Raw genomic sequence first — 26301 nt, 5'->3', positions numbered from 1 at the left:
ATAGCAGCATCCCTATCAGGCACAACTCTCCACAACTCTGCACTAGGGACCTCTCGATGGAAAGCAAAGAGTAAGCAGCTCAGAAAGCCTTTTCCCTAAGGGCTCTGGGTCAAATACCCTGGAGGAAAAAGAACAAAGAATCAAGTCTCAAATCTCATTATTCCTGGTAGTTACGTTCTATGAAGTGTCCACAAACACCGAACCATTGCTTCTAAGGGACAACCAGGGTTAGGTTCCTACAAGCCTTTGGACACTACGTTTTTGTAAACCAATCAACACATACCCTTGTTTTGTGTGAGCTTCTGTTTAAAGACACCTTATTTAATATACATTGTCGATTCACTAATATTGAACTCATGCCTGAATGAAGCTTATCTAATAACTCATATTTTCTCCATAAGGCATACCATGGTCTTCTTTGGCTTAGGAACACCAGACAGCACCTTGACACTATAGTTAGGAGCCATTTTTAACAGTCAAATCACCAACAAAAAGCACAAAAATGTGAAAAACATGGCATTAACTATACTGCGAAAAGAATACTTGTTTACAGCATAAGAGTTTCAACAAGAAGGCAGAGTGTTTCCTTGTTCCCCCTCAACTGGGGAACCTGTGCATCGAGAGACTAAAATGTCACCATTCTGTAGAGATCCATAAATGACTCCAAGAGCTCTGTGAGTACAGATTTTGAGGTTACAAAAAAATTTTAATGAATAGGTGAATTCACAAACATAGAATCTGTGCATATGAGAACTGACTGTACTTTTGAGACCATTCCCAAACCAGCTTCCCACCCTAAGTCTCAGAATAAATCCAAAGACCTATCTTACAGCAATCCTATAAAATTCTCTGTGTCTACAGAACCTTCATGGTATTTAAGAACCTACTCAAAAGCTAACTTCTATACCAGAAAGATGCTCCAGTAACTCAGGGAGCTCTCTGAGTGAGCTCTGAGGGAGACCCCTGACTGCTTGGATAAGAGATTAACCAGAATGGCAACCAACTATAGGAAGCCATGTGAAAGAAAAAGAGAGACAACTAAGAATCATTGTGGCAACAGTTTTGGTCTTTTGTTCAAAAGGTACAAGCAGGGGAAGACTTTAACTCCAGGTCACTTACAGCAACAAACATGGCCCTACCTGAGGGACACGTCATTCTTCAAGCTGAGCAAACACCACAAGTTTTACCCTTAGTCTCGATGATGCAGCAATACATACACTGTGTAATATTGTTTCAATTTGGTAATATTGTTTTAATGTCTGGATTTCTGATGCAGGTGAGATGGGAGAAGAAGTGAACGTTTACTGAGCAGCTAGTGCCAGGCACTGTGTTAACATTACCTTTATTACCCAGATCAATTCTTCCCAGATCTAAGAAGCAGAGTTTCTCATCTTCATTTTACAGCTGAGGGCTCAAAGAGGTTAGTCAAGCACTCAATATCACACAACCAATTTTGCTTCAAGTCCATCATACCATCTGGGTTCCTTTCAATAGGTTAAAATAAGAGATTGCTTGGGTGTTTCAGCTAGTTGAGTATTCAGTTAAGCATTGAATTGAGCATAGTATTTCTTATAAACTCAATTCATGACTTTTTCTCTAGGTAACTCAGATCTTTTCCAAAAAGAGAAGAGAAAAAAATGTTTCTTTTTCTATGGAAATTTCTCTCACTTCTATTCATAGATCTTCAAACAAAATCATATAAGACTACACACAGATCAAACAGCACCTAACAGACACCTTCATCCTATCTCCTATAAGATTGTCACTTTACTCTGAGTGCAAAGGTGGCCCTGAACAAACAGCTAATCAAAGCCACTGTGCCTGGTTTCTCTGGCCCCTCACTTTGTAAGTTTGACCCTAAAAATGTTTCATGTTGCCCATCTGATCCAATTCTGCATGAGGGGTATACTATAAACACCACATGCTAAATGTGTCCACATGATTTAGTATGCATAAGCATTTAGTTGACAAATTTTACTTGAAGAGGGAAAGGTGGATTAGTTCCAACACAACAGCACCATCTTCTGGTTGGTGAAATGGAAGCAAGACAGAAAGTCACATCTGGCGTTAAAAAGCACTTAAACAGTTTAGTAATCCAGAAGGGTGGCAAACTAGAAAATTAGTTTCCAAATACTCTGAACAATGTTGGCAGTAAGTAAACACCCTCACAGACCAATCATAGAATAAAACTTTTTTTAACTACAGGTCACTACTGGTCGTCATTCGACTTTTGCGATCACTGCAGCCATGCCCAGCCTCTCAGCTCTCTCATACTGTAGAACCCATCATGCCTTATGAAAGAAATTTCTTATCATGTAATCAGAGTAACACCCATACCTGCCTGGGTGCGCATAAAGGCTCTCTGCTGTTCACACACAAAGTCAAAATTTGATGGGGGTGGCCATCGCTATCAAGGCTCTCAGAATCTGGCCCCTTCCCTATCTCCCACTAATACTGGTTAGCAGTTAGGGAGCACCATCGTCTCTTATGGGTCCTAACAAATTGAAGAACAGATAAAAGAGCTAATGATGACTTAGCATCACCTTTCTGTTCCCCCAAAGTACAGGACTCCTTAGAACATTGTGTTGAGATGGATCTAGGGCCTGAGGTCTCAGTGGTGCTTTATACTATAGCTGCTGCCACCCTCTAAAGAAATCCAGACCAGCAGGCCCCATCAATGAAGAAATCTGACAGCTGCAAGGAGACTCTGAACTATTTCCAAATCTCTGCTGCCAGAACAGACCCCGGCAGCTGGTTTGCAGGTCTGCCTTCTTCAATGCAGTAACCCCACTCAAAGGCCCCTGGAGCCAGCCTTTTTCTGATTTCACTCATCAGATATGCCATTTGTGCTTCCATGAGGAGGACAGAGCAAGGGGGATAGAAGTGGGGTCATACACTGTAACCACAACATTCCTCTCTCGGTGAGAAGCAAGATGAGACTCCTGGCCCATGGAGATGTAAGGATAAAGGAACAAGCATTTCTCCCAGATGCTCTCCGCACAAATCCCCAGCCCCAAAATGCACCTGAGGAGCGAGACCTTTGTCAGGGTTACCTTTGCTTCCTCCCTAACCACAGTGCTCTGCACACATGGAAAAGTCTCCTAAACCATCTGATTTCAAACTTTTTTGACCATGACCTACAACAATACATTTTTATTACAACCCTGTACACATACATGTTCAGATTTGTACCTGAACAAAAGTTACATTTAAAAAAAGCAAACCTGCCTTTATTATATGGGACTTACACTGAACTTTTCTAACTTCTTCCTTTTATAAAAATGCTGATCACACTCACTAAAACGATTTCACAACCTAATGAGAGTGTGAACCATAGTCTGACAAACACTGTTGTAAACATCCACTTTCATTCCAATCTCTGTTGTGCTGGCACGATCCCCTTCTCTGCTAACCCAGAATCAGACCCCCATCAAGGACCAAATAAAGGCCTCTCCTCAAAGTCATCCCCAACGAGTGCCCTGCATGTCCCAAACACCAAGAAAGTAAAATAATAGCTTTGAATAGTCCCCATTTTGAGAAACCAAGTCTACTGGGTGAGACAATTAACAATCGATGAGTTTTAGCTCAGTCATCTCTCCTTCCTCTGAATACAAAAACACATGTCATCTGTATTCATTCATTCCTTCATTCGTTCATCCCTGTGTTCATTCTTCATCATTCATACCTTGACTCATTCCATTATCATTTGTGTAAACATTTAAATGTTTGTCAAAAGATTAATTCATCAAGTAGGATTTCTTTTTTTTTTTTTTACAATCTTATTTGTTAAGGGATAATTTTTATGAACTATAAATAAATTAGGAACTAAAGTGCACTGTCACCAATTCTTGGAAACCAATGGCCCATTTATTATTTTGTGCGGCATTTATAGATATGGCAGGTTCCCAGATAAATTCAATTTGGCCCCAATCTCTTAGCAAAGGCTATGAAATAGAGTAAATGCAAAGACCAACCTTCTAGACATTTAAAAATAAATAAAACCTGCCCTAGCCTATTTTCTCAGTGGTCAGAGTGTTGGCCCACACACTAAAGGGTTGCGGGTTCGATTCCAGTCAAGGGCACATACCTTGGTTGCAGGCAGGCTAGTTCCTGGCCCCCAACCAGGGCACATGCAGGAAGCAACCAATTGATGTGTCTCTCGTCTCTCTCACAGAGAAGTTTCTCTCTCTCTCTCTCTCTCTCTCTCTCTCTCTCTCTCCCTCTCCCATCCCTCCCTCCCTCCCTCCTCCACACCCCCTCCCTTCCACTCTCTCTAAAAATCAATAGGGGGGAAAAATCCTCAGATGAGGATCAACAACAACAACAAAAAACCTACTTAAATATGTCCACCTATTTTTGACTCTGCCACAATGCCACCATACACATGAACAAGTGCTATTGAGTGTATCACCTCTGCCAACTATCAGGCTTTCCTATGGCTGCTCCCTATTTGGTTGGCAAATTTGGCACTCAACACCTGAGAATTCTTTCAAAAGCCCCAAACTTAGCATATGCTGATATGCTAGTTGTCTAAATACTCGTCTGCATTACTTGACTATGAATTCCTTGAGTGCAGAGACTATTATTTCAACTCTATTCCCCATCAAATTTAGTCCCTTAATCCTTCAACAGCAGGCAGGCAAATATTTATACAAAAAATAACACTGCAGTTTCAAATGAAAACAATCTTTTCAAAAACCTTGTAAAGTATCTTCATAATTATTCTATGCTGTTACTATAAAAAACAACACTGAACATACAAACATAAAGTTTAGCAATATACAGTGAGAAATCAATAAGGAACAAAAGGCTTACACTCCATCTGAAAATATAATTACAAAAATGCATTCTTAAACATTATCGTGCTCATGCTATCAAGTGACTCAAACATCCCTGGGGAAGCCCAGCTGGTGTGGCTTGGTGGTTGAGCATCAACCTATGAACCAGGTCACGGTTTGATTCCCAGTCAGGGCATATGCCCGGGTTACAGGCTCAATCCCTAGTAGGGGGCGTGCAGGAGGCAGCCAGTCAACGATTCTCTCTAATCATTGATGTTTCTATCTCTCTTTCCCTCTCCCTTCCTCTATGAGATCAATAAAAATATTTTTTAAAGAATTAATTTAATGCCCTGGCCAGTGTTTCTCATTCGTTAGAGCATCAGCCTGCATACCAAAGGGTCATGGGTTCGATTCCTGGTCAAAGGCACACACCTGGGTGCAGGTTCAATCCCAGGCCCCAGGTCGTGGCATGTTTGGGAGGCAACCAATCTATTGTCTCTCTCACATCAATGTTTCTCTCTCTCTCTCTCTCTCTCTCTCTCTCTCCCTCTCTCTTTCCTCTTTCTTCCCTTTCCTCCCTCTCATTCACTCTAAAAAAAATAAAACAAAAAAAGTCAATGGAGGGAATATCCTCAGGTAAGGATTAACCAAAAATAATATAAAAAAATAATTAACTTAAAATAGTAAAAATGTGGATATAACTTAAACATCTAAAAGGGATATAGTTATATATGCCATATGTATCTATCTGTACAATGTAATATAATGTATTCATTTAAAGAAAACTTTTTTTAATTTTTTTATTGATTTTTAGATAGAGAGGAAGGGGGAGAGAGAAACATTGATTGGCTGCCTCCTGCATGCCCCCTACTGGGCTCAAAACCTGGGCATGTGCCGTGACTAGAAATCAAACCAGGGACCTCTTGGGTCCATGGGACAATGCTCATCCACTAAGCCATACCACCTGGGCTAAAGAAAACCAGGAGTAAAACAGAGGAAACAAAAAAATATATTTTTTTTGGCCCTAGCCAGTTTGGCTCAGTGGATAGAGCGTCGGCCTGTGGACTGAAGGGTCCCAGGTTCGGTTCCAGTCAAGGGCACATGCCAGGGTTGCTGGCTCGATCCCCAATAGGGGGCATGCAGGAGGCAGCCGATCAATGATTCTCTTTCATCACTGATGTTTCTATCTTTCTCTCCCTCCCTCTCTGAAATCAATAAGAATATATTTAAAAAAATTTTTTTGAATGATAGGCTTAATCATATAAATAATTACATTAAATGTCAATAGACTAAATACTCCAATTAAAAATCACTCATTAGGATAAATAAAAAAGCAAGACCCAACTATATGCTATCTACAACTATATGCTATATACACATATAGGCTAACAGTAAATAAAAGGAAGATATACCAGCCAAACATAAAAAACATAAGAAGAGGCCCTGGCTGGGGAGCTCAGTTGGTTAGAGTGCCATCCCAATATGCCACAGTTGTGGATTTGATTTTCGGTCAAGGCACACGCAAGAAGCAACCAATGACTGCATAAAAAAGTGGAACAACAAATTGATGTTTTTCTCTCTTTAAAAAAGAAAAGTAATTAAAAAAATTTTAATGCAAAAACTAACAAAGTAGACAGTACAGCAAACAATACAGAAAAACAAAATAAACCAGAAGCTGATTTTTTTAAATCAACAAAATCAGTAACCCCTAGGTAGAGTGACCCAGAAAAAAATAAGAACACAAATCACTAATATCACAAATGAAAAGCAGTTACCACCACAGGTTTTGCACAAATTACAAGGATAACAAAAGGCACAGGTAAAGTTTAAAATTACAAGCAGCCTTTTAGCAAAACATTGCTAAATAATCACTTCAAAAGAGTCATATCCACAACTCTAATTTTTATCTGTTAAATGAAATCAAAAGCTATGCTTTTAAAAGTCCGATTTAATAAAAGCACATTCATACTTTGGGCTGAAATGAAGCCAAGATTCTACCCAACCCCAATAAATCATCCTGAACAAGCTCTTAAAACAGCATATCAAGAATTTATATAACTAGCTGAATTTGGGCTGGCTTTACAAAATAACTGTTAGGTTTCTAACTCCAATCTCCAGCTTTCAAAATAAATGAAAGCTAATACTATAAAAACTATAGGCAGAGAGAAAATGTCTTATAACATATTCAAGGACACTCAAGACAATGTCTATATATTGAGAGTATGACTAGAATGTTTGCTTTGAAATATTGAGCTCTTTCCCCATTTAACAAAACTATGTTAGGAATTTTAAAATATTAAATATGAATGAGCTATATACTTCTTATTTAAGGTAATTTCTTATTTGACTACTTTGAGAAAAAAATCTTAAATGCGGAGGCTAAGTTATCTTCTCCAATGTATCAAGTCCCATATTGGCCACCTACCATTATTTTTTTTAATATATTTTTATTGATTTCAAAAAGGAAGGGAGAAAGAGATAAAAATATCAATGATGAGAGAGAATCATTAATCAGTTGCCTCCTGCACACCCCCTACTGGGGATTGATCAAGCAACCAGGGCATGTGCCCTTGACTGGAATCAAACCCAGGACCCTTCACTCCGCAGGCTGATGCTCTATCCACTGAGCCAAAGCAACTAGGGCTGGGAAATTTTTTTTATTTTGGCCGCCTACTGTCGTATATGAAGAGTGAGAAGGGAAGAAGGCTGACTATATGGCTTGAATGGGTTATCACTATCTGAACACCCAAAGCCACCAGGGACCCTCACCTTCACAGCAGCAGCAGAAAAAATAAAAACAATCACAATACATGGCACTCAGTAGAAAGGTTTTAATAAATAGTATGATAAGGATTCCTAGAAAAAGAGAGCTCTCATATTCAAAATGTTGAAAATAAATTTTTTAAAAATCTTGATTAGACTCAGTACAGTAATATCAAAAGAAAAAGATAGGTGTCACTTAAAAAGCAACTCCATGAATGTAAACAAAAAATTGTTTGTACCCGCCCAGTATTGTCCAGTGGTTGGAGTGTCAGCTTGTGCACCTCAGGGTCAAAGGTTCAATTCCCTGTCAAGGGCACATGCCTGGGTTGCGGATTCCCTCTCCGCCCCTGGTAGGGGCTCGTGTGGGAGGTGGCCAGTCAATGTGTCTCTCTCACATTGATGTTTTTCTGTCTCTCTCTCTCTCTCTCTCTCTCTCTTTCTCTCTCTCTCCCTCTCTCTACTCCCTTCCTCCCTCCCTCCTTCCTTTTCACTTGAAAGCAATAGAAAAAATATCTTCAGGTGAGGATTAACAACAACAAAAAAAGCTTGTAACTGGGCCAAAGAAGCCATTATGAACTGCTTGCTATATAAATAGGCATTTAATGATTTTTCCAATGTTACAATATTGATCTAACAGATCCTCCGTTTCCGCAGAAATGAATAAGTAATTTAAGATTATATTAATAGGGTTTACAGCACATAAGAATGATTACCATAAAGAACAGATTTTAAATTGTCTTTCAATGAAACATATGCATAATTTTAGAAATCACAGTAAAAGACCAGAGACAGTAGATATATCTGTCACGTGCAAAAACACATTTCTAAGTCATAATACCTTGAATATCATTTATTAAGATAAATAAATATTTAACAAACACTTACTAATGTCAGACAATACTGTCCTAAGCACTGAAAACATGATGGTGAACAAGAAATATGGTCCCTGCACTAAGAGTTTATAGTCTATCGGGGAAGAAAAACAAGGTGTGTCAATAAAGGATGCCAGGCTAGCCCAGAAAACAGGGTACATTCCCCTTCAAATGGAGCCAGAGAAGACATCTGGAGAAGTGGATATTGAAGCTGAGATGAGGGGGGAAATAGGACACAGCCTGGCTCTAAAAGGACCTAGGGTGATTATCGAGTAAAAGATGGCTTCTGCCAAAGAACACTATGATCATAGGCACAGCATGTGCAAACAGCCAGGTATTTATGTTAAGAGTTGCCTCTTGTGTAAAAAGAGAGACAACAGTGGAAAATTACACTTTACTAGTAAAGCTGCATATATCAAAAGACAATAGGCATTTCTACTTCTTAATCTCTGAGGAAAAGGGTAAAGAGGTCACAATGTCATCTTGGCCTATTCCCCATATTACCCATTCAAACACACATTTATTTATTCATGCCACAGTGTGTGCCAGGCACCAGAGGATTCAATGGTGAATAAGGTGGACTTAATATTATCCTCGGGGAAACAACACACATAGGCAAACAATCAAATTAGAGTGCTTCTGTGGCTACCGGATTCATTGACTAAAATACTGAGCTTAAAAGCTACTGTTTGAAGACACTTTCAAATAATAAGTAAGGGAGAAATCATTATTGGACATCAAATATGGTATAACAGGAACATTAAAAGAAGCTTTGACACCCCGTACACATAAACAAGAATTATGCTTGTATTTTCAAGTACTAATTAGTGTTTTACAGATGCCAATGCACTTTTACACACTCTCATTTTTACTGTACGAGGCAAGAGGCCAAGCATATCCTATATAATAAAAGCCTAATATGCTAAGTGTCCAGTTGTCTGGTTGGCCGTTCAACCAATCAAAGCGTAATATGCTAATGATATGCTAAGGCCACTCAACCGCTCGCTATGATGTGCACTGACCACCAGGGGGCAGGCGCTACAACCAGTAGGTTAGCTTGCTGCTGGGGTCTAGCTGACCAGGACTGAGCGAGATGGGCCAGACACACCCTGAAGCCCTCCCACAGTCCCTCCCCAACTGGCCAACCTCCCATGTCCCACCCCGGCCCCAATCATGTACCGATAGGGTCCCTCAACCTGGCCTGCGCCCTCTCGAAATCTGGGACCCCTCGGGGGATGTCTGGCTTTTATTATAATACTCTGTAGAAGTTTTCATTAATTATAATGTAACTATAAATACTCTTATAGTTACATTATCAGAATTGTTAGTTTTAGTATGTGACACTTCGTTAAATAAAAAGAAAAAACTTAGATATATCACTTCAAAATTTCATACCTTTTATATTATTAAGCACCATGAAACTTGAAATCTATTTGAATAAGTAGTTTAATACTACATATTTTCTTCAGTATTTTATTCAATAACTTTTCAACCTAAGAAAATGAAATGCTTTGTGATGGTTAATATCAAAATTATTTAGGGTTCAACTAGAGATGTGATACTCAATCTTTTTATAATCCTATTTTAAAAGCAAACAACATAGTCCAGCCAGTGTGGCTCAGTGGTTGAGTGTCAACCCATGTAACAGGAGGTTGCAGGTTTGATTCCCCAGTTGCTGTCTCAATCCCCAGCAGGGGGCATGCAGGAGGCAGCCAATAGATGTTTCTTTCCATCTCCCCATATCCCTTCGTCTCTCTCTCTCTCTCTCTCTCTCTCTCAGGTTTGATTCCCCAGTTGCTGTCTCAATCCCCAGCAGGGGGCATGCAGGAGGCAGCCAATAGATGTTTCTTTCCATCTCCCCATAACCCTTCGTCTCTCTCTCTCTCTCTCTCTCTCTCTTAAAAAAACAAAGAAAAAAATGTTTAAGCAAACATAGCTTTCAGTTTATTTGCCTATAAAACAATATTTTATACAAGTTTAATGGAATGAATAGAACACAAAAATTTATAAATACATGAGAAAACTAGAGACCAAAGGGTCAATACAGGTATCATTTTTTTGTTCCCCATCCCTCTCAATTTGCTACTCCTAACCTACAAGTAAATCTGCAACTCATTTTAGAAAAAAAAAAAATGCAATGGGAAAGGAATAGAATGGAGGTAAGTTAAAAAAAAAAAAAAAGATATTATGTAGTATGTATAATGAATCAATAAATTTGTCTTACTTTCTTTTCTAAACATGACTCACTAATTATTTTCTTTATTTTATAGACAATTTCAAAACATACCAGGCTGCAATGCTTGTGAATCAGCTGATTGAACCCACTGGGGGGGGGGGGGGGGGGGGGGGAGCTTCCACTTTAATTAATAAACAAAACAATGGCCAAAACACTTACCAATTTGTACTTGCTCAGGCTGACTGAGAGAAACGAATGCTGACGTGTCATCAATCCATGATACCTGAATGTTTCCTGTAATATTATATTAAACGTAAAGTGAACACTTGACCATTTAGATAGCTATCAGATTTCATTTATATCTCTGTTATATTTCGGTATATGTGTTAATTTAGAGAAATATGAGGTGGTTTAAAATATAATCAAAATTTCATCACTATTAAAAGGTAATCATGAATCTACCACAGCAGTTATTTCAGTTAAAACTTCCAAGAAGAAAAAAAAAAGGAGCTTTAAAAATTTGTTTTAATAAACAAAAGAAATATCCTTCATGATTTGTGTCCTGCCAGAGCTGGAAACTTTGTTCCTACCAAGATCACTAACAAAATTCAGAGACCACATAAGTTAAAAAACATAACAATTTCTTTTTAGAGACACAAACTTTGAAAATTACGAATGGGAAACATGAAATGAATCAATGTAGCAAAAAATAAGAAAAAGTCAATTTGATCTCAAGCCACGTAAAGAAAATAGATAACAGAATAAAGGAAAAGGAAAAAAGGTGTCAGACAGAGGAAACCAAGACAGTCTAACGGAGAGAAAAAAAACACAGAGAGGGGCAGAAAGCAGTATAGTAAAACAAAATGATTTTCACAGAGACTAATCTTCAAGAATGGCTAAGTGTAAACAGAATGGAATATAGGGGAGCACTGAGGAGAAGGAAAGAGGAATGGACTAGGAAATTGCAGAAAACAGAAGAGAAAATCAGAGATCTAATTATTCTGCTACAACTCTTTTAAAAAAATACCAAAAACTGAAATTTTAAAAAACGGGTAAACAGCCCTAGCCAGTTTGACTCAGTCAGACTGAAAGGTCTCGGGCTAGATTCCAGTCAAGGCATGATCCCCAAGCATGAACCTGGGTTGCAGGCTCAATCTTCGGGCCTGGTCGGGGTGCGTGCAGGAGGCAACCATTTATGTTTCTCTCTCTGTCTCTTCCCCTCCCACTCTCTCTAAAAATCAATGGAAAAATATCCTTGGGTAAGGATTAACAACAATAACAAAAAAGGGTAAACACACCGGAATTTAGCAATGAAAAACTGTTTTAATTCCAACTAAATTTTCGAAGGCTAGGAAACTAGTTTATTTTACTATCACAGGATAAAACTCCCACTTCCTGTTGCACAATGAGGTGCCATAATGACTTAATTAGAAAGTCACTATTATTCTGTTGCCTCTCTATCCAGTATGCTGTCTTTGACATCTATAATAATAAAAGCGTAATATGCTAATTAGACCGGACTGCAGAATAGCGGAACGACCGGGGCTGAGAGGGCTGAGCCCCTTGCATAAATTTCATGCATCGGGCCTCTAGTAAATAATAATAGCTAACATTTATTAAGTAGTTACTATATGCCACATACTATTCTAAATGCCTTCCATGGGTTAGCTCATTAATCCTCGTGACATGTCTATGAAATGGGTGGCATTATTATTATTTTATCATCATCATCGTCATCATCACCATCATCATCAGCTCCGATGAGGAAACAAAGATACAGAGGGGTTACTTATCCAATATCACAAAGTAATTTTCTTTAATTAAAAAATTTTTTTAAATTTACTCAGAATGTTCTACTTAATTTAGCCAATTAAAGTTTGACTATACGGAGATAAGAACGTAACACTAAAAGATGAGAAACAACATCAAAAGCTTTCAAAAGAAATGAGCTGTGAAATTCAACTGCATTTCTATATCTGTGTTTAAGTTTAAAAGCAGAACTAGAATTTTAGAAGACATGTAGATTATCTGCAAAGATTAGGATAACTTTCCAAAAATATGCCTGCTTTCCCTTACTTTTCTAAAATTTAAGTGTGTAAAAGTTTTACTTAAAAAGCTAATATAACCCTGACCGGTTTGGCTCAGTGGATGGGGTGTTGGCCTGCGGACTGAAGGGTCCCAGGTTCGATTCCGGTCAAGAGCATGGTTGCGGGCACATCCCCAGTACGGGGTGTGCAGGAGGCAGCTTATCAATGTCTCTCTCTCATCGATGTTTCTGGCTCTCTATCCCTCTCCCTTCCTCTCTGTAAAAAATCAATAAAATATAGATTTTTTTTAAAAGCTAATATATACTTATTTTAGAAAATACAGAAAGCATAAAGAAAAAAAATCCTATCTAAAACATTCAGTGATACTAGTATGATATTTCTTTTGAGTCCAGTTTCTATACAAAGTTTGTAAAAAAATAATTTTAGTTACACAGGAATCCTACTTTGTATCTGCTTTTTACTCTAAATGCTAAAATATATAATTATTTTATCATCTTTTAATAAACTTCAAATATTTTTGTTTTTTTAATATATTTTTATTAATTTCAGAGAGGAAAGGAGAGGGAGAGATAGAAACATCAATGATGACAGGAAATCATTGATGGGCTGCCTCCTTCATGCTCCCCATTGGGGATCAAGCCCATAACCCAGGCATGTGCCCTGACCTGGAATTGAACCCTGACTTCCTAGTTCATAAGTCTATGCTCAACCATTGAGCCATGCATATTAATATTCTCTTATGCCCCCGAATACCTCTGATCACCTCAACCAAAAGAAGAGCAAAGTGTTAAAAGGACATCTACACTTGTAAGTTACTTACCAAAGGCACTAAAAAGCTGGTAAAGGTCACTGGTTTTCCATTCTTTGGGGAATGTCACATGGAGAACATGATCACGTTTAGGTTGTACTACAAGACAAATTTTTGATAAAAGGCTGATAGCTGAAAAGTGAACTATATACCAAGGGTTCTCTAAGTCCACACTAACTTGGGGAATTATTATGAATGCCTCCTGATTACCAGACAACTCCTAAAAGCATTCTTAGGAATGGCAGTACTCTGCCATCTTAACCTAGACATCAGGCTCTGATATTTTATAGAACCCACAATAATAAAAATTCTATGCAGAAACATCTTTGCTCATGAAGTTCCTGTGAAAATTATTTAAAGAAAACAAACAAACAAACAAAAAAACAGCTGCTCGGTTTGAGAAGTTTCACTAAACATTTAACTTTCTCCTTTTAATCTAGTTGTCCACATTTTTATTAGCTAAAACACACACCACAGTGTTCGAATTAAATGGGCTAATTGTGTTTAAGTAAAGGCAGTCCTAAGTCAAAATTCTGTGTTCTAATATCAGACCCACCAATGAACTGTGCAACTCCAAGCAAGAGAACTAACCACTCTAACCAATCATGGTTATAAATTGGGAATGACGATATTTACCTTGCAGAACTTTATGAGAATGACAGATTAAAATGTAAATCTAATATGGAGCGCATATCATCAAGTATAGTTTACCCATTCCTATATCCCTGTAGTATATATTAAGACTAACATCCAAAAGCTTGGAAAAGAACAATGGGGCAATGTGGATAGAGTACAGATTAATCAGAAGAAGAAGCAACCACCTCCCAAATATATTAGCTTTCCAAGGTTTTCGATAACAAAATCACCTACTAAACTTAAATATACAGTACTCCAATAATTAGAAAATAGAGAACTTACTGTTACTGATATAGATAACACATCTTAAAATCTACTATGCATTTATAAGAAATTATAAATTTAGACTTCTGAGTGAAACAAAATTATGGTGATATATTTTTAATTCAACTTACGCATAAACTGGAAAATATAAGTAAAAAGATGAGTTAATCAAGGCTCAAGAGTACCATTAACTTAAGCATACTATCCATATCAACCACAAAAATCACTGCCTTTTTTTAAGTGAATAAAGCTCTTTCTTCAGTCACACTTTTCCTATTATCCCTTCCAGACCACATACTTAAATGTGCAGATGCATAAGAAAATAAATTTCACTTACAGTCTGGGCCTTCCAAGTTTAGATAGGGAATATCCATGACTCTCATAAGAAATAACCTACAAAAAGAAAGGTAATGAACAAATAAATATTTTTTAAAAAAAACAACAGGCATCTATTAAATATTTTAGAAATTTCTTAATCAAATTACTCTGTTTTAAAAATCATTTTAAAAGCTCTTAGGATTCATTTCAACAATTTTTCTCTATGACTAAATATTTATCACATTTAAAAAAAAAAAAAACGAACCTCGGGTATCCCCAACACCTACAACAGTTCCTAGCACTCAGTGGCCATTAAATGAATGGAATTAGTAAGCAGGATCTAAAGAAAGTCCTTATAAAGCTGCCTGTCAGTCCAGAGAAAATTAAAGAAAACCAATATTTTAGTGCTAAACATCTTACCAACCAATAAACAATTGTTCCCTAAATTGTAGAGGTTACCCCTCTAGTTGCTGTTTTGTGAATTAAGAATAACAGCAGAGATGTCTTTTTTACAGAAAACTATCACACTGACATAAACCATTGCAGTCATTTTATGTATAACTTCAAAATGGAAACAAAGGCACTTAAAAAGAGTACTTGTAAATTACAAGTCTCTAATGCCACTCAATTTTCTCTTATTTGCAAGATTATGGACAAAACATCAGACATTCTGTTGTATGTGAGATGATTTTAATGAGTTTTATTTAGATGACGATATATTGTGTACTTCTGGTAGAGACTGCATTATACAGCAAATTAAAAAGGCAATCCAAGTGCCCAACAAGAAATTAGTTTGGCTTCACTGACCCACAATTAAGGCATTTTATTAGCAGACATTCAAAAGCCAAGCAAGGCATGATCCAGTTTACAAATGGAACCATCAGTCTGAATAACACTGATCCATTAACACTAGAAAAAAAAGAAGTCATGGTACTCTGTGGTTTGAAAACTTGTTGCCTAGCCTACAATTTAATAAATCAAATCCTATGGCTAAGAAAAAAAATTTATTTTTAGTGCACTAATTTAAGCTCAAGTATACTATTCTGGTTCTGATAGCTATTTTACCCAATTTAATTAATACTGAAATGCCGATAGACAATAAAGCATATAAAGCACCTAACACATAGGCGGTTCTCTCAGAAGTAGCTATTCTTACTACTGCCAACCAGAACCTGGAAAGATATTCCTCAGTTAGAAAGCTCAGTTAGAAGTACTTCTATGCTTCATACTAGAGGCCCGATGCACAAAACTTCATGCAAGAGTAGGCCTTCCTTCCCCCGGTTGCCGGCACCGGCTTCCCTCCAGCACCCGGGACCTAGGCTTCCCTCCTCCGGCCACTAGCAGGCACCTAGAACCCAGGCTGGCTTCCCCAGGGCTGCCCGCAGGTACCCGGAATGGGGGTGCCCCCCCCCACGTCCCCCAACTACTCCCACCCTCTCCCAGCTTCAGGAAAGACGTATGGTCTAATTAGCATATTACCCTTTTAGTATTATAGATAATTTTAAATTCTCCATTTAGTAACTTGAGCAATGGTCCCCAAATTCTAAAAGCCAAATCAAAAATACTTTATTTTAAAAGTTAACAAGACATATCAAGTACTGTAAAAATAATTTTATTTTTTTTACCCTAATTTCAACCAACAAGATGTTCCTGGCTATACTGCCAGATACACCAATAATCAAAGTCAACCTCAAGATTTAATAATATGTGGGGGTGATAAATTATAGTTCATCATTTCAACAGAACATTAAGCAATCAAAATAAACTCAAAATAACTTTTGAAAACTTCACAACAAAAAAAATTGTGATATAATTTCAAATTTTAAATAAGCACAAAAGTTTATACTGCAATTACAGCTTGGTAAAATATTTATGTCATTAAAGCAAGAATGAAAAATGCCTCCATCCCAAGAAAAAAAGCCAATGGTTTTGTGAAACTGAACTTTGTTTTTCAAAATTCTTTTACTATTATTTTTAAACTTAAAAAAATAATAATAAAAGCTACCAGAAGTGAGAGGCCCAGGGTGAATAACTAGAGACTTTCTTAGAGAAAGCCCAGCTGGACGAGCCAACTGAATCAATCTTATGCATCCTGTGTACCATCTCACCTGTTGTGAAGGAGGGGAATATATATATAATACACATTGTTTTTGTGATTAATCACTATGCTTTAATTATGTTCAATTTGTAACAATGAAAATACATCCTGCATATCAGATATTTACATTACGATTCATAACAGTAGCAAAATTACAGTTATGAAGTAGCAACGAAAATAATTTTATGGTTGGAGGTCACCACAACATGAGGAATTGTATTAAAGGGTGGTGGCATTAGGAAGGTTGAGAACCACTGATCTAGAGGGTATTATGCTAAGTGAAGTAAGTCAGAGAAAGACAAATACCATATGATTTCACTTGTATGTGAAATCTAAAGAACAAAATAAACAGATACAGAGAACAAACAAAATTTCAAGATGGGAGGCAGGGTAGGTGGCTGGGTGAAAAAATACAAATTGGTAATTACAAAATAGTCACGGGGATATAAAGTACAACATAGGGAATATATTGTAATCTATCTACACTAATAAAAAAGAAACATGGTAATTAGCGTACAACCGCTACCCTTCCCATTGGCTAATCAGTGAGTATATTCAAATTAACTGCCAGTCAAGATGGCAGCCGGCAGCCAGGCACTGAAGCGAGCATGAGGCTTGCTTGCTGCGGACTCCAACGTTCCCCGCCTCACTTGCAGGCCTCTCAGCTGCAACTCTAAGCAAATAAGAAGCTAAACAAACCCCCAGAAACCAGCCTGACTGAAAGCCAGGCGGACCGAAACATTGTATCAACGTTTTCAGCAGCGAGGCCTCAGAGCTAAAGCTGGCCCAGAATAAAAAAAAAAAAAGAAAGAAAGAAAAGAAAACAAGGAGCGGTTGGAAGCTTTACTCACTCGCCAGCCGGAAAACAGCCCTCAGCCCCTCACCCAGACTGGCCAGGCACCCCAGTGGGGACCCCCACCCTGATCCAGGACACCCATCAGGGCAAACCAGCCAGCCCCTACCCATGCACCAGGCCTCTATTCTATAAAGTAAAAGGGTAATATGCCTCCCAGCACCGGGATCAGCAGAGCAGCGAGGCTCCCAGCACCAGGATCAGCATGAGAGGGGGCAGTGGCCAAACCCCCTGATCGCCCTGTGGCTCTGTGTGTGACAGGGGGCAGGGCCACAACCTCCCTATCCGCCCTGCTCTGTTCGTGACAGGGGAAGGCACCCCAACCCCCTGATCAGCCCTGCTCTGTGCCTGATAGGGGGGAGCTCCCCAATCCCCTGATTGCCCTGCAGCTCTGTGTTTGACAGGGTGCAGCACACCAACCCCCTGATCGGCCCTGCTCTGTGTGTGACAGGGTAGAGCCATAACCTCTCCATCGGCCCTGCCCCGAGTGTGACAGTGGTGGCGCCCTAACCCCCTGATCTGCCCTGCTCTGTGGGTGATAGAGGGTGGCGCCCCACCCCCCCTCCACGGGCCTTGCTGTGTGACAGGGTAGAGCTATAACCTCCCCATTGGCCCTGCCCTGAATGTGACAGGGTGCAGCGCCCCAACCCCCTGATCTGCCCTGCTCTGTGTGTGACAGGGGGCGGTGCCCCAGCTCCACTATCGGCCCTACTCTGTGCGTGACAGGGGGGAGCTCCCCAACCCGCTGATTGACCCTGCTCTGTGTGTGACAGGGTACGGAGTCCCAACCCCCCTGATGGGCCCTGCTCTGTGAGTGACAGGGGGCAGCGCCCCAACCCCCTGATTGGCCCTGCTCTGTGAGTGACAGGGGGCAGCGCCCCAACCCCCTAATGGGCCCTGCTCGGTGCATGACAGGGGGTGGCGCCGCAACCTCCCCATCGACCCTGCCTTGAGTGTGACAGGGGGCGGTGCCCCAACCCCCCAATCGGCCCTACCCTGAGCGTGAGTGAGGGTGGCATCACAACCTCCCGATCCGCCCTGCTCTGTGCATGACAGGGCGGCGCCCCAACTCCCCAATCGGCCCTGCTCTGAGCCTGACCAGGGGTTGCACTTAGGGGTTGGGCCTGCCCTCTGCCACCCGGGAGCAGGCCTAAGCCAGCAGGTCGTTATTTCCCGAGGGGTCCCAGACTGTGAGAGGGCACAGGCCGGGCTGTGCCCCCCGAGTACACAAATTTTTGTGCACCGGGCCTCTAGTATATATATAAAAGGCTAATATGCAAAGTGTCCCCTCAGGAGTTCGACTGGGAGTTCAATCGCTCGCTATGACGTGCACTGACCACCAGGGGGCGGCGCAGAATGAAGGAAAGCCCCAGCCAGCAGCCAGAAGGCCCCCATCAGCCCTGATTACCGGCCAGGCCTAGGGACCCTACCCGTGCACAAATTTTGTGCACTGGGCCTCTAGTACCTATATATAATGCCAGGTGGATATTAGAACTATCAGGGAGATCACTTTGTAAATTACATAATTGTCCAACCACTATTCAATATACCTGAAACTAACATAAAATAATGTTGAATGTCAACTGTAATTGAAAAATTAAAAAAGTTACCTTTTGTCAAGCAATATACAGGCTATTTGTTCTCTAAAATTTCATCTAACTTTGAAATATCATCTCTCATTAAAATAAGTAAAACTGATTCTCAGCTAAAATACTCAAAAGATTTTTTTAAAGTTAGTTAAGCCTATATTATCTTGGTTGCCTACTTGATACTTTAACACTCCGGTGTGGGGTGAATTTCCCGCCAAAATATAAGATGGCGCGGGCAATTATTTAGGTTTCCCGCGCAAAATCAGGGATTTTTATGATACCTATTACCCCAATGGGTATGAAACGGTTCGCATACGCAGGTAGGTATCTTTGTGAACGGCAAACAAACAAATATTTGGTAATACGCAGTTACAATCGGCCCGAGTTTACACGTTTCCCGCACTCCACCGCAAATCTATATGAACCGAGTTAAGACGGCTCCCGCGGAGTACGCGCAATTCACGCAAGCCGACTTAACTCGTTTCCCCCACTCCAAGTGTTAACTAAATAGAAGCCCTTTTCAAATGAATTATTAATAGCACTTCTCACTCTTCCCGTAGGCCTCCACCTTTGTGTCTGGGCTTTAGAGAGAAATGAATAGCTTCAAACCCTGGAAGAACACGAAAACCAACTCTGTGTGTGACTTGGCAGACTGTGCCGCTGGAGAGAGCCATGCAATTGGAAAACCGACTCTAAAACTGTAGCTGAGCATCTGTGGAACTGAACCAAAGTAAACTCTCCAATGGCCTTCCATCCCCTTACTCAGGGCTATTTGCAAGCCACTGCTCTGGTAACATCCGTGCCCTTTTAAAGTGAAATTAAAACATTTGATTATATGAATGCCTCATACAAACTGGCTGTCAAAAGGCCTACACTGACTCCCTGGCATGATTTGATAAAATACTTCACATATGGATCGCTGCACTAGGCAGTTTTCATTTTAACATGTGAAGAAATGCACTGGAAAAGCAGAAATGATAATAAATATTTGAAAGGATGCCCCTTCACTGTGAATTGCATTGAAGAGCAATTTCTCCTAGAAGGCCTTTCTTTGGGAAATTTCAAAAAGGCACTTGGCCCAACACTTTCATGAAACGTTTCCTCTATTTTAGTAAAGATTCAATATGGCTATAATTGGGTAAAGGCATTTAAGACCATGCGGGAGTCTCGCCACAGTCCCGCAAACTTTCTGATGAACCTTATTTTAGCACTTCTTCTCTAAAGGACTGACACCGACTCTGTCAAAGACTAAAATTAAAATTCCCATTTGATACAACAGCCAAATTTATACCAGAATTTTATCCTAATAAACTGTATAACTCAAGTTGACATTCCAGATGCCATAAAACAGTGGTTCTCAACCTTCTGGCCCTTTAAATACAGTTCCTCATGTTGTGACCCAACCATAAAATTATTTTCGTTGCTACTTCATAACGGTAATGTTGCTACTGTTATGAATCGTAATGTAAATATCTGATATGCAGGATGGTCTTAGGCGACTCCTGTGTAAGGGTCGTTCGACCGCCAAAAGGGTCGCAACCCATAGGTTGAGAACCGCTGCCATAAAACAAATTTTAGCCCTTTTGGCATTTGTCAGTTTTTTTAAACATTCTATGATTATACATCTGGTGATGCTGTTTATCTCGGCTTTCAAACATGTCTGGAAAGATCCAAGGATAAAGCAGACAGGGTAACTTGAGCTCAGCCTCTTAATAGGCTACACAGTGTAGGCTATGTTCAACACCTTTATCTCCAGAGTCACCTCTGTTGCTCATAAGCTGAATGGCACTCACAGAAAGTCATCTGCTAACATTCTTTTCCGACCAAGGAAGTATGATACTGTGACCTTGACTGTGTAAGAAAGCTCACTATTCACAAAAGAATTTCATTTCAGATATAAAACTTCGTAGGGGCCTTGAGCCCTTAGAACCTTGAGCCCTTATCCAAATGTGGTTCCCCAGAAAAGCAACAGCGACATCACCTGGGAACTTGATAGAAATGCAAATTCCTGGACCACACCTAATCCTATTGCCTCAGAAACTCTGAGGATTGAGAATCACTAGTTAATAAGAAAAGAGTATGTTCAAGGTTGTATGGTTGTCATTAATGCCTGGGTGATTTGGGCCAACTTCTCCAAAAAAAGTATTAGTGTTAATGATTTTTTTATATTAAACATTTTTGGCTTAGAAAAACACAAAACTATTAAAACATATACCAAGGACTACCTCAAAATCCAGGAAACAATAATATAAGGCTTCTACTACTTCCTGAAACCAGGTCAACTATAGCAAGAAACTAGGTTCTATGCAAGAAGTAAATTGGGGGAAGTTACTGTTCTGGCAGCTATTTTTCTCATTTTTAAGAAGAAAGAATAAAAGACTACTTATACTACTTTCTTGGCAACTCACTGGCAAAAGTCCCACCTGTTTCTGTAAATTGGCCACAAATGAACACCTCCAACATTAAACTTGAGCCAATAATGCAGCACTGAAGACTGGCAAACAAAGCATCAGACACCTCTAAAATTTATCAAAATTCTCCAACCTTACCAACAAGTTTCAGACACAGATTCTGGCAACCACAAAACCCATTAGGCTGCTTTAAGAAGTACACAAGATCAAAGGTTATCCTTTGATGACACCAGCTTATCTGAACCACTCCCTGGATGTCCACAAATAAAATCAGATTGCAAAACAATGCCAGTATTAACCCATTTTATGCAGCTGAGCTCAAGAAAACAAAAACCACAAAAGTGATATTCAAAAATGCATGCAAAAATTCCTGATGGTGATTCAGGAATACTATGTCCAAGAGGCTCAGATCTCAGGGAACTGAAAAGATCATTAAAGTTCTTTAAAATTCTGCATTACCAAATCTATGGAAAAAAATCCATGATTCTATTCAAAAATAAAAGAAAATATTTAATTTTGCTCTTGCCAGCAGCATGCTTTCCAATGCTATGTGGGAGAAGTACCCCACTCACATTTGACATTTAACCTGAACAATGTCCAAAGCCTCCATGTACAGGAGCATCTAGGGACAAGTCAGGTTTTAGTCCTGAATCACTACCCAAATCCAACCCCCTAGTGCAGTGGTCGGCAAACCGCGGCTCGCGAGCCACATGCGGCTCTTTGGCCCCTTGAGTGTGACTCTTCCACAAAATACTGGCTCTTCCACAAAATACCGACTTCTGCACATGGGCCACAAAGTTTCAATTACACTGTATGTGCATGCCCGCACGTGGTATTTTGTGGAAGAGCCACACTCAAGGGGCCAAAGAGTCGCATGTGGCTCGAGAGCCGCAGTTTGCCGACCACGGCCCTAGTGTATAAAAATGAAGCATGAGCTCAAGATATAAGTAAAGATCTCAGAAACAATTTTTGTAATGCTTTGGGGCTGATTAAGTTAATGGCTTCATGTGATGAGCAGAACCTAGATACAAGAGGAGCTTTAAGTAGACTGAATTTTCAAGGCAATGAGAACAGGCACTGAAGAGAGCTATGTTGTCACAGATCAAAAGGACAAACTTCCCATATTTGTAGCATAGGAAGAGCTGCTATCTGGGCTACCTGAGCATCAGGCTTTCCAGTCACACCTGCCCACACACACCATGATCATCATCAGGAAAACTAGCAAATAGGTTCGTCTCAGGGTTGAGCGAGACATAGAGGTATCTGAATATAGGGACTTATTTTATGTAATGTCAGATTTGTACAAATATACACAGGCCTGAATGATCTAGAAGGACTTCTAATGTTAAAACATGTCATAATTAAGAAAAACAGTGTTTGTTCTGGTCTCTTTCCTTAGCAAAAAAGGAGAAACCGCAAGCCCTTAAACTCTTCATTCTTTCTCCTAGAAACTCAGTATTTCATTCAATGAGTAACAATTTGCATTTGTTCATCTGCTTTCTTCAAGACTATACTTTTCTTCCTAAAAAGATTCTATCTAAAAAAAAAAAAAGATTTCCAAGGAAAATTGCACTCCTCTCATAACACTATACTGGGATACAGAAATGTTGTAGAAAATCTAATCTCAACACAATTGAAGCAGTGAATTAATTTGTACTTCACCCCAAGTCCCAAGCCTTCCAAAAGAAAATTGAAACCTTTAATGACTGTCAGCTCCACTGTAGTTGCAAATGGTCTTGGTATTTCCTTCAGGGCACAGCAGTAAAAGCACTTCATAAGAACCTTGTATGCAAGGGTTCATCATTATACATATTTATGTGCTACAAAAAACTAATTTCATCATCTAAGGTAGGAAGCGTGCAGACATCTCTCACAAAATAAGCTCATTTATTTTGCTTACTAAAGCTCTTGTGTAAAATCAAAGGGCAACCACTGGCTAGCAGGGAGTTACTGTGCCATCAGTTATTTTAAATTCACTCAGCAGGGAGCATACAATTTTCAATCCAGTCAACTTGATGTTTTGACAAATAGAGCATTACCCGACATTTGTCCTAAAGCCAATTCTTGTCCTCTCTTAAACAGAGATACACCACTAGAAATAAGAGGGAGGGGGAAGAAAGGGGAAACAAAAGAGAAAACCAGCAGCTCATTTGAACAGTCTCCATCAAATGAACCATATCAAATTACATCAAATAAAAATGTTAAATTAAGTGTTATACAGAGGCAACTTCTGCAGGGCCTAAAAATAAGATTATAAAATGTCAGAGGAAATCAGCCTAACACAATCTAGTGGTCAAAGTCAACATCTATTATAATTACTGCTCAGGCTGAGAGAAAAAGAAATCTTTCAAAGGTTCCAGCATTATCTCTTAAGAAAATGTGCAAACTGTGCTACAGCTCATGCCTACATTTGGAGTTGGAAGTCCCATGTGTGTGCTGGGCATAGGGGGAGGGTTATTTTAACACTTAAAACTATGGACCTAGTTGTTCAGATACCTGACCTAAACAGTATATCAGTAAAAACACATTCAGTCCATCACCCAGGATGCTAAAAAAACAACAGAAACACTGGGAATCAGAACAGTTTAGCCTTGTCCTCTTGTTCCTCTGAGGAGGGGCAGGCAGCACAAGAGAAGATTCAGTGAGAGCCACCTTCCAAGTGATCAGGCACCACCCTCTTGAGAGACAAGCAGTCTGCTCTTCCGGACACGTGGCCTACTGACAACCTGCTACCGACTGGCATGTGACCTGGCATACCATGCAGTGAAACATGAATGGCAAGTTGCTAGTAAATGGAACAAGTAAGAGTTGTTCAGTCCACTATCAGTGAAAGGGCTGGGGAGAAAGGAGGTGCAGTTGCCTTCTGTGGATTTAACCAATCACAAATAGAAAAAATTTTTTCTTAACATTATGTTGTTGCTGACATGTACTATGTGGTCAGGCCTACAGTACAGATTTTCTTTTTCTTGTCATTATTCCCTAAACAATACAATATAACAACTATTTAAATAGCATTTACATTGTATTAGATATCATAAGTAATCTAGAGATGACAAAGTATATGGGAGAATATGCACAGATTATACGTAAATACTACACCATCCTATAAAATAAAAGTGTGACATGCAAATTGACCCTAACTGTGGAACTACAGGGAACAACTGGTCGCTATGATGTGCACCGCAGAAGCGCTAAGGATGTCCGACTAACAGCTTGGGAGCGGGCCTAAGCTGTTAGTTGGACATCCCCCGAGGGGTCCCAGACTGCGAGAGGGCACAGGCTGGGCTGAAGGATCCCCCAAGTGCATGAATTTTCGTGCACCAGGCTTCTAGTTTTTATATAGGAGACTTGAGCATTGTGGATTTTGGTAACTGCAGGGGATCCTAGAACCAATCCCCCTCGGATATTGAGGAATGACTATACAGCCCTGATCTTCAGTTTTTTGTTTTCCTATAATCCTTCAGTTTAAAATCTCTCTGATGTTAAATATGAAGCATATGCACATGTCAAAAACAACTTGCTGCCAACATGATTGCTTTCCATGGAGAAAACAGGGCAAAACATTGGTGTGCTTTATCTTAGGCACCATAATGGTTCCTCCTTTCTATATACTTATGGCAGTTATATATACCTATACTACCCTCGATAAACTGTTGTATTCATTTTAATAACAAAACTTTAAAATGCTCCAAATCAAAGCAAACTTGCTTCCACTATATACCAATCTGACTCACTTCATCATCTGATTTTTTTCATAAGCAAACACTAAACAGTAGGTACAAGCAAAAGTGAACACCACATCTGCTGCCACTGTATTCCCATTTTATATCCACGTGATAACGTTATTTTCTTCTGTATCACTGAACAATGAAACAAAACACACCCCACTACTGCATCTACTTTTTTAAATCTCCTAATATGTTAAATTCTCTTATATGTCAAGAAAGGAAAACAATATATAGGAAAGCAGTAAGAACTATCAAAGTTCTTTTGCATCTCATACAAACTTTATAATCTCTGTGGGAGGTGAACAGTGTCATCCCCATTTTACAAAGGAGGAAACAATTTGTCCAAGAGCACAGCATCCTTTCTAATGGTTTCTCTCCTCAACTGCAGCTTAGAAAGAACATATGGTAGGGTCATCCCAGAAAGACCTTGGTTTCTAGAGGCATCCTATTCAGATTCAGAACACTGGTCTCAAGAACAAGGTGGCCATCCTGTATGTATAGTAAATTGCACACAATTCTTTCTTTTTAATTCTATTACTCATAAAGAATAGCCAAAATTAGAGACTTAGTCATTTCCCTTCTCTTTCTAAGAACTGAGGTAAATGTAAAATAACCTTCCCAAAAAGCCTTTGAAAAGGTTATCCATAAGAGAGTTCAAGGGGTCTTTCAGGAACAGATGACTGTTAAAAAAACATAAGACAAAAGTTTGGTTTTGTGCTTTCTATTGTGCAATAAAAGTAAAAGCAAAGAGTATTTTTAGCTCTTGAAAGCTTAAAAGGATTTAACCAAAGGATCTTCTCTAAGTCTGGTTTTTATTCATTGATTAAAACTGACCAAGATTATAAAAGAACGTAAATCATTTCCTGACCAGAGAGCCTACAACTTAAACGAAGAGCGCATTCCACACAACCTGTCATTAGCAGTGGTCTGATCATGATTTCCATCGCTCAGCTCTCTTA

At 39.4% G+C, this 26301-nt stretch overlaps 1 protein-coding gene across 1 annotated transcript in view; it reads right to left on the bottom strand.

The window, feature by feature from the left end:
- PARN (poly(A)-specific ribonuclease) overlaps positions 1-26301 on the bottom strand; it is a 149767-nt gene that overhangs the window by 75112 nt on the left and 48354 nt on the right. The window contains exons 19-21 of the mRNA XM_070412948.1: positions 14683-14738; positions 13458-13544; positions 10809-10883 (exon numbers count right to left, since the gene is read on the bottom strand). Of these exons, the coding sequence (XP_070269049.1) occupies positions 10809-10883; positions 13458-13544; positions 14683-14738 (218 nt within the window). The remainder of the gene's footprint in view (positions 1-10808; positions 10884-13457; positions 13545-14682; positions 14739-26301) is intronic.

The sequence above is a fragment of the Myotis yumanensis genome, unplaced genomic scaffold, assembly GCF_028538775.1.
Source record: "Myotis yumanensis isolate MYYU_CA2020_CCGP unplaced genomic scaffold, mMyoYum1.0.hap1 SCAF_4, whole genome shotgun sequence".
In the NCBI taxonomy this organism is placed as follows: Eukaryota; Metazoa; Chordata; class Mammalia; order Chiroptera; family Vespertilionidae; genus Myotis; species Myotis yumanensis.
The sequence above is the reverse complement of the archived record's forward strand: the minus strand, read 5'-3'. Positions and strand labels throughout refer to the sequence as shown.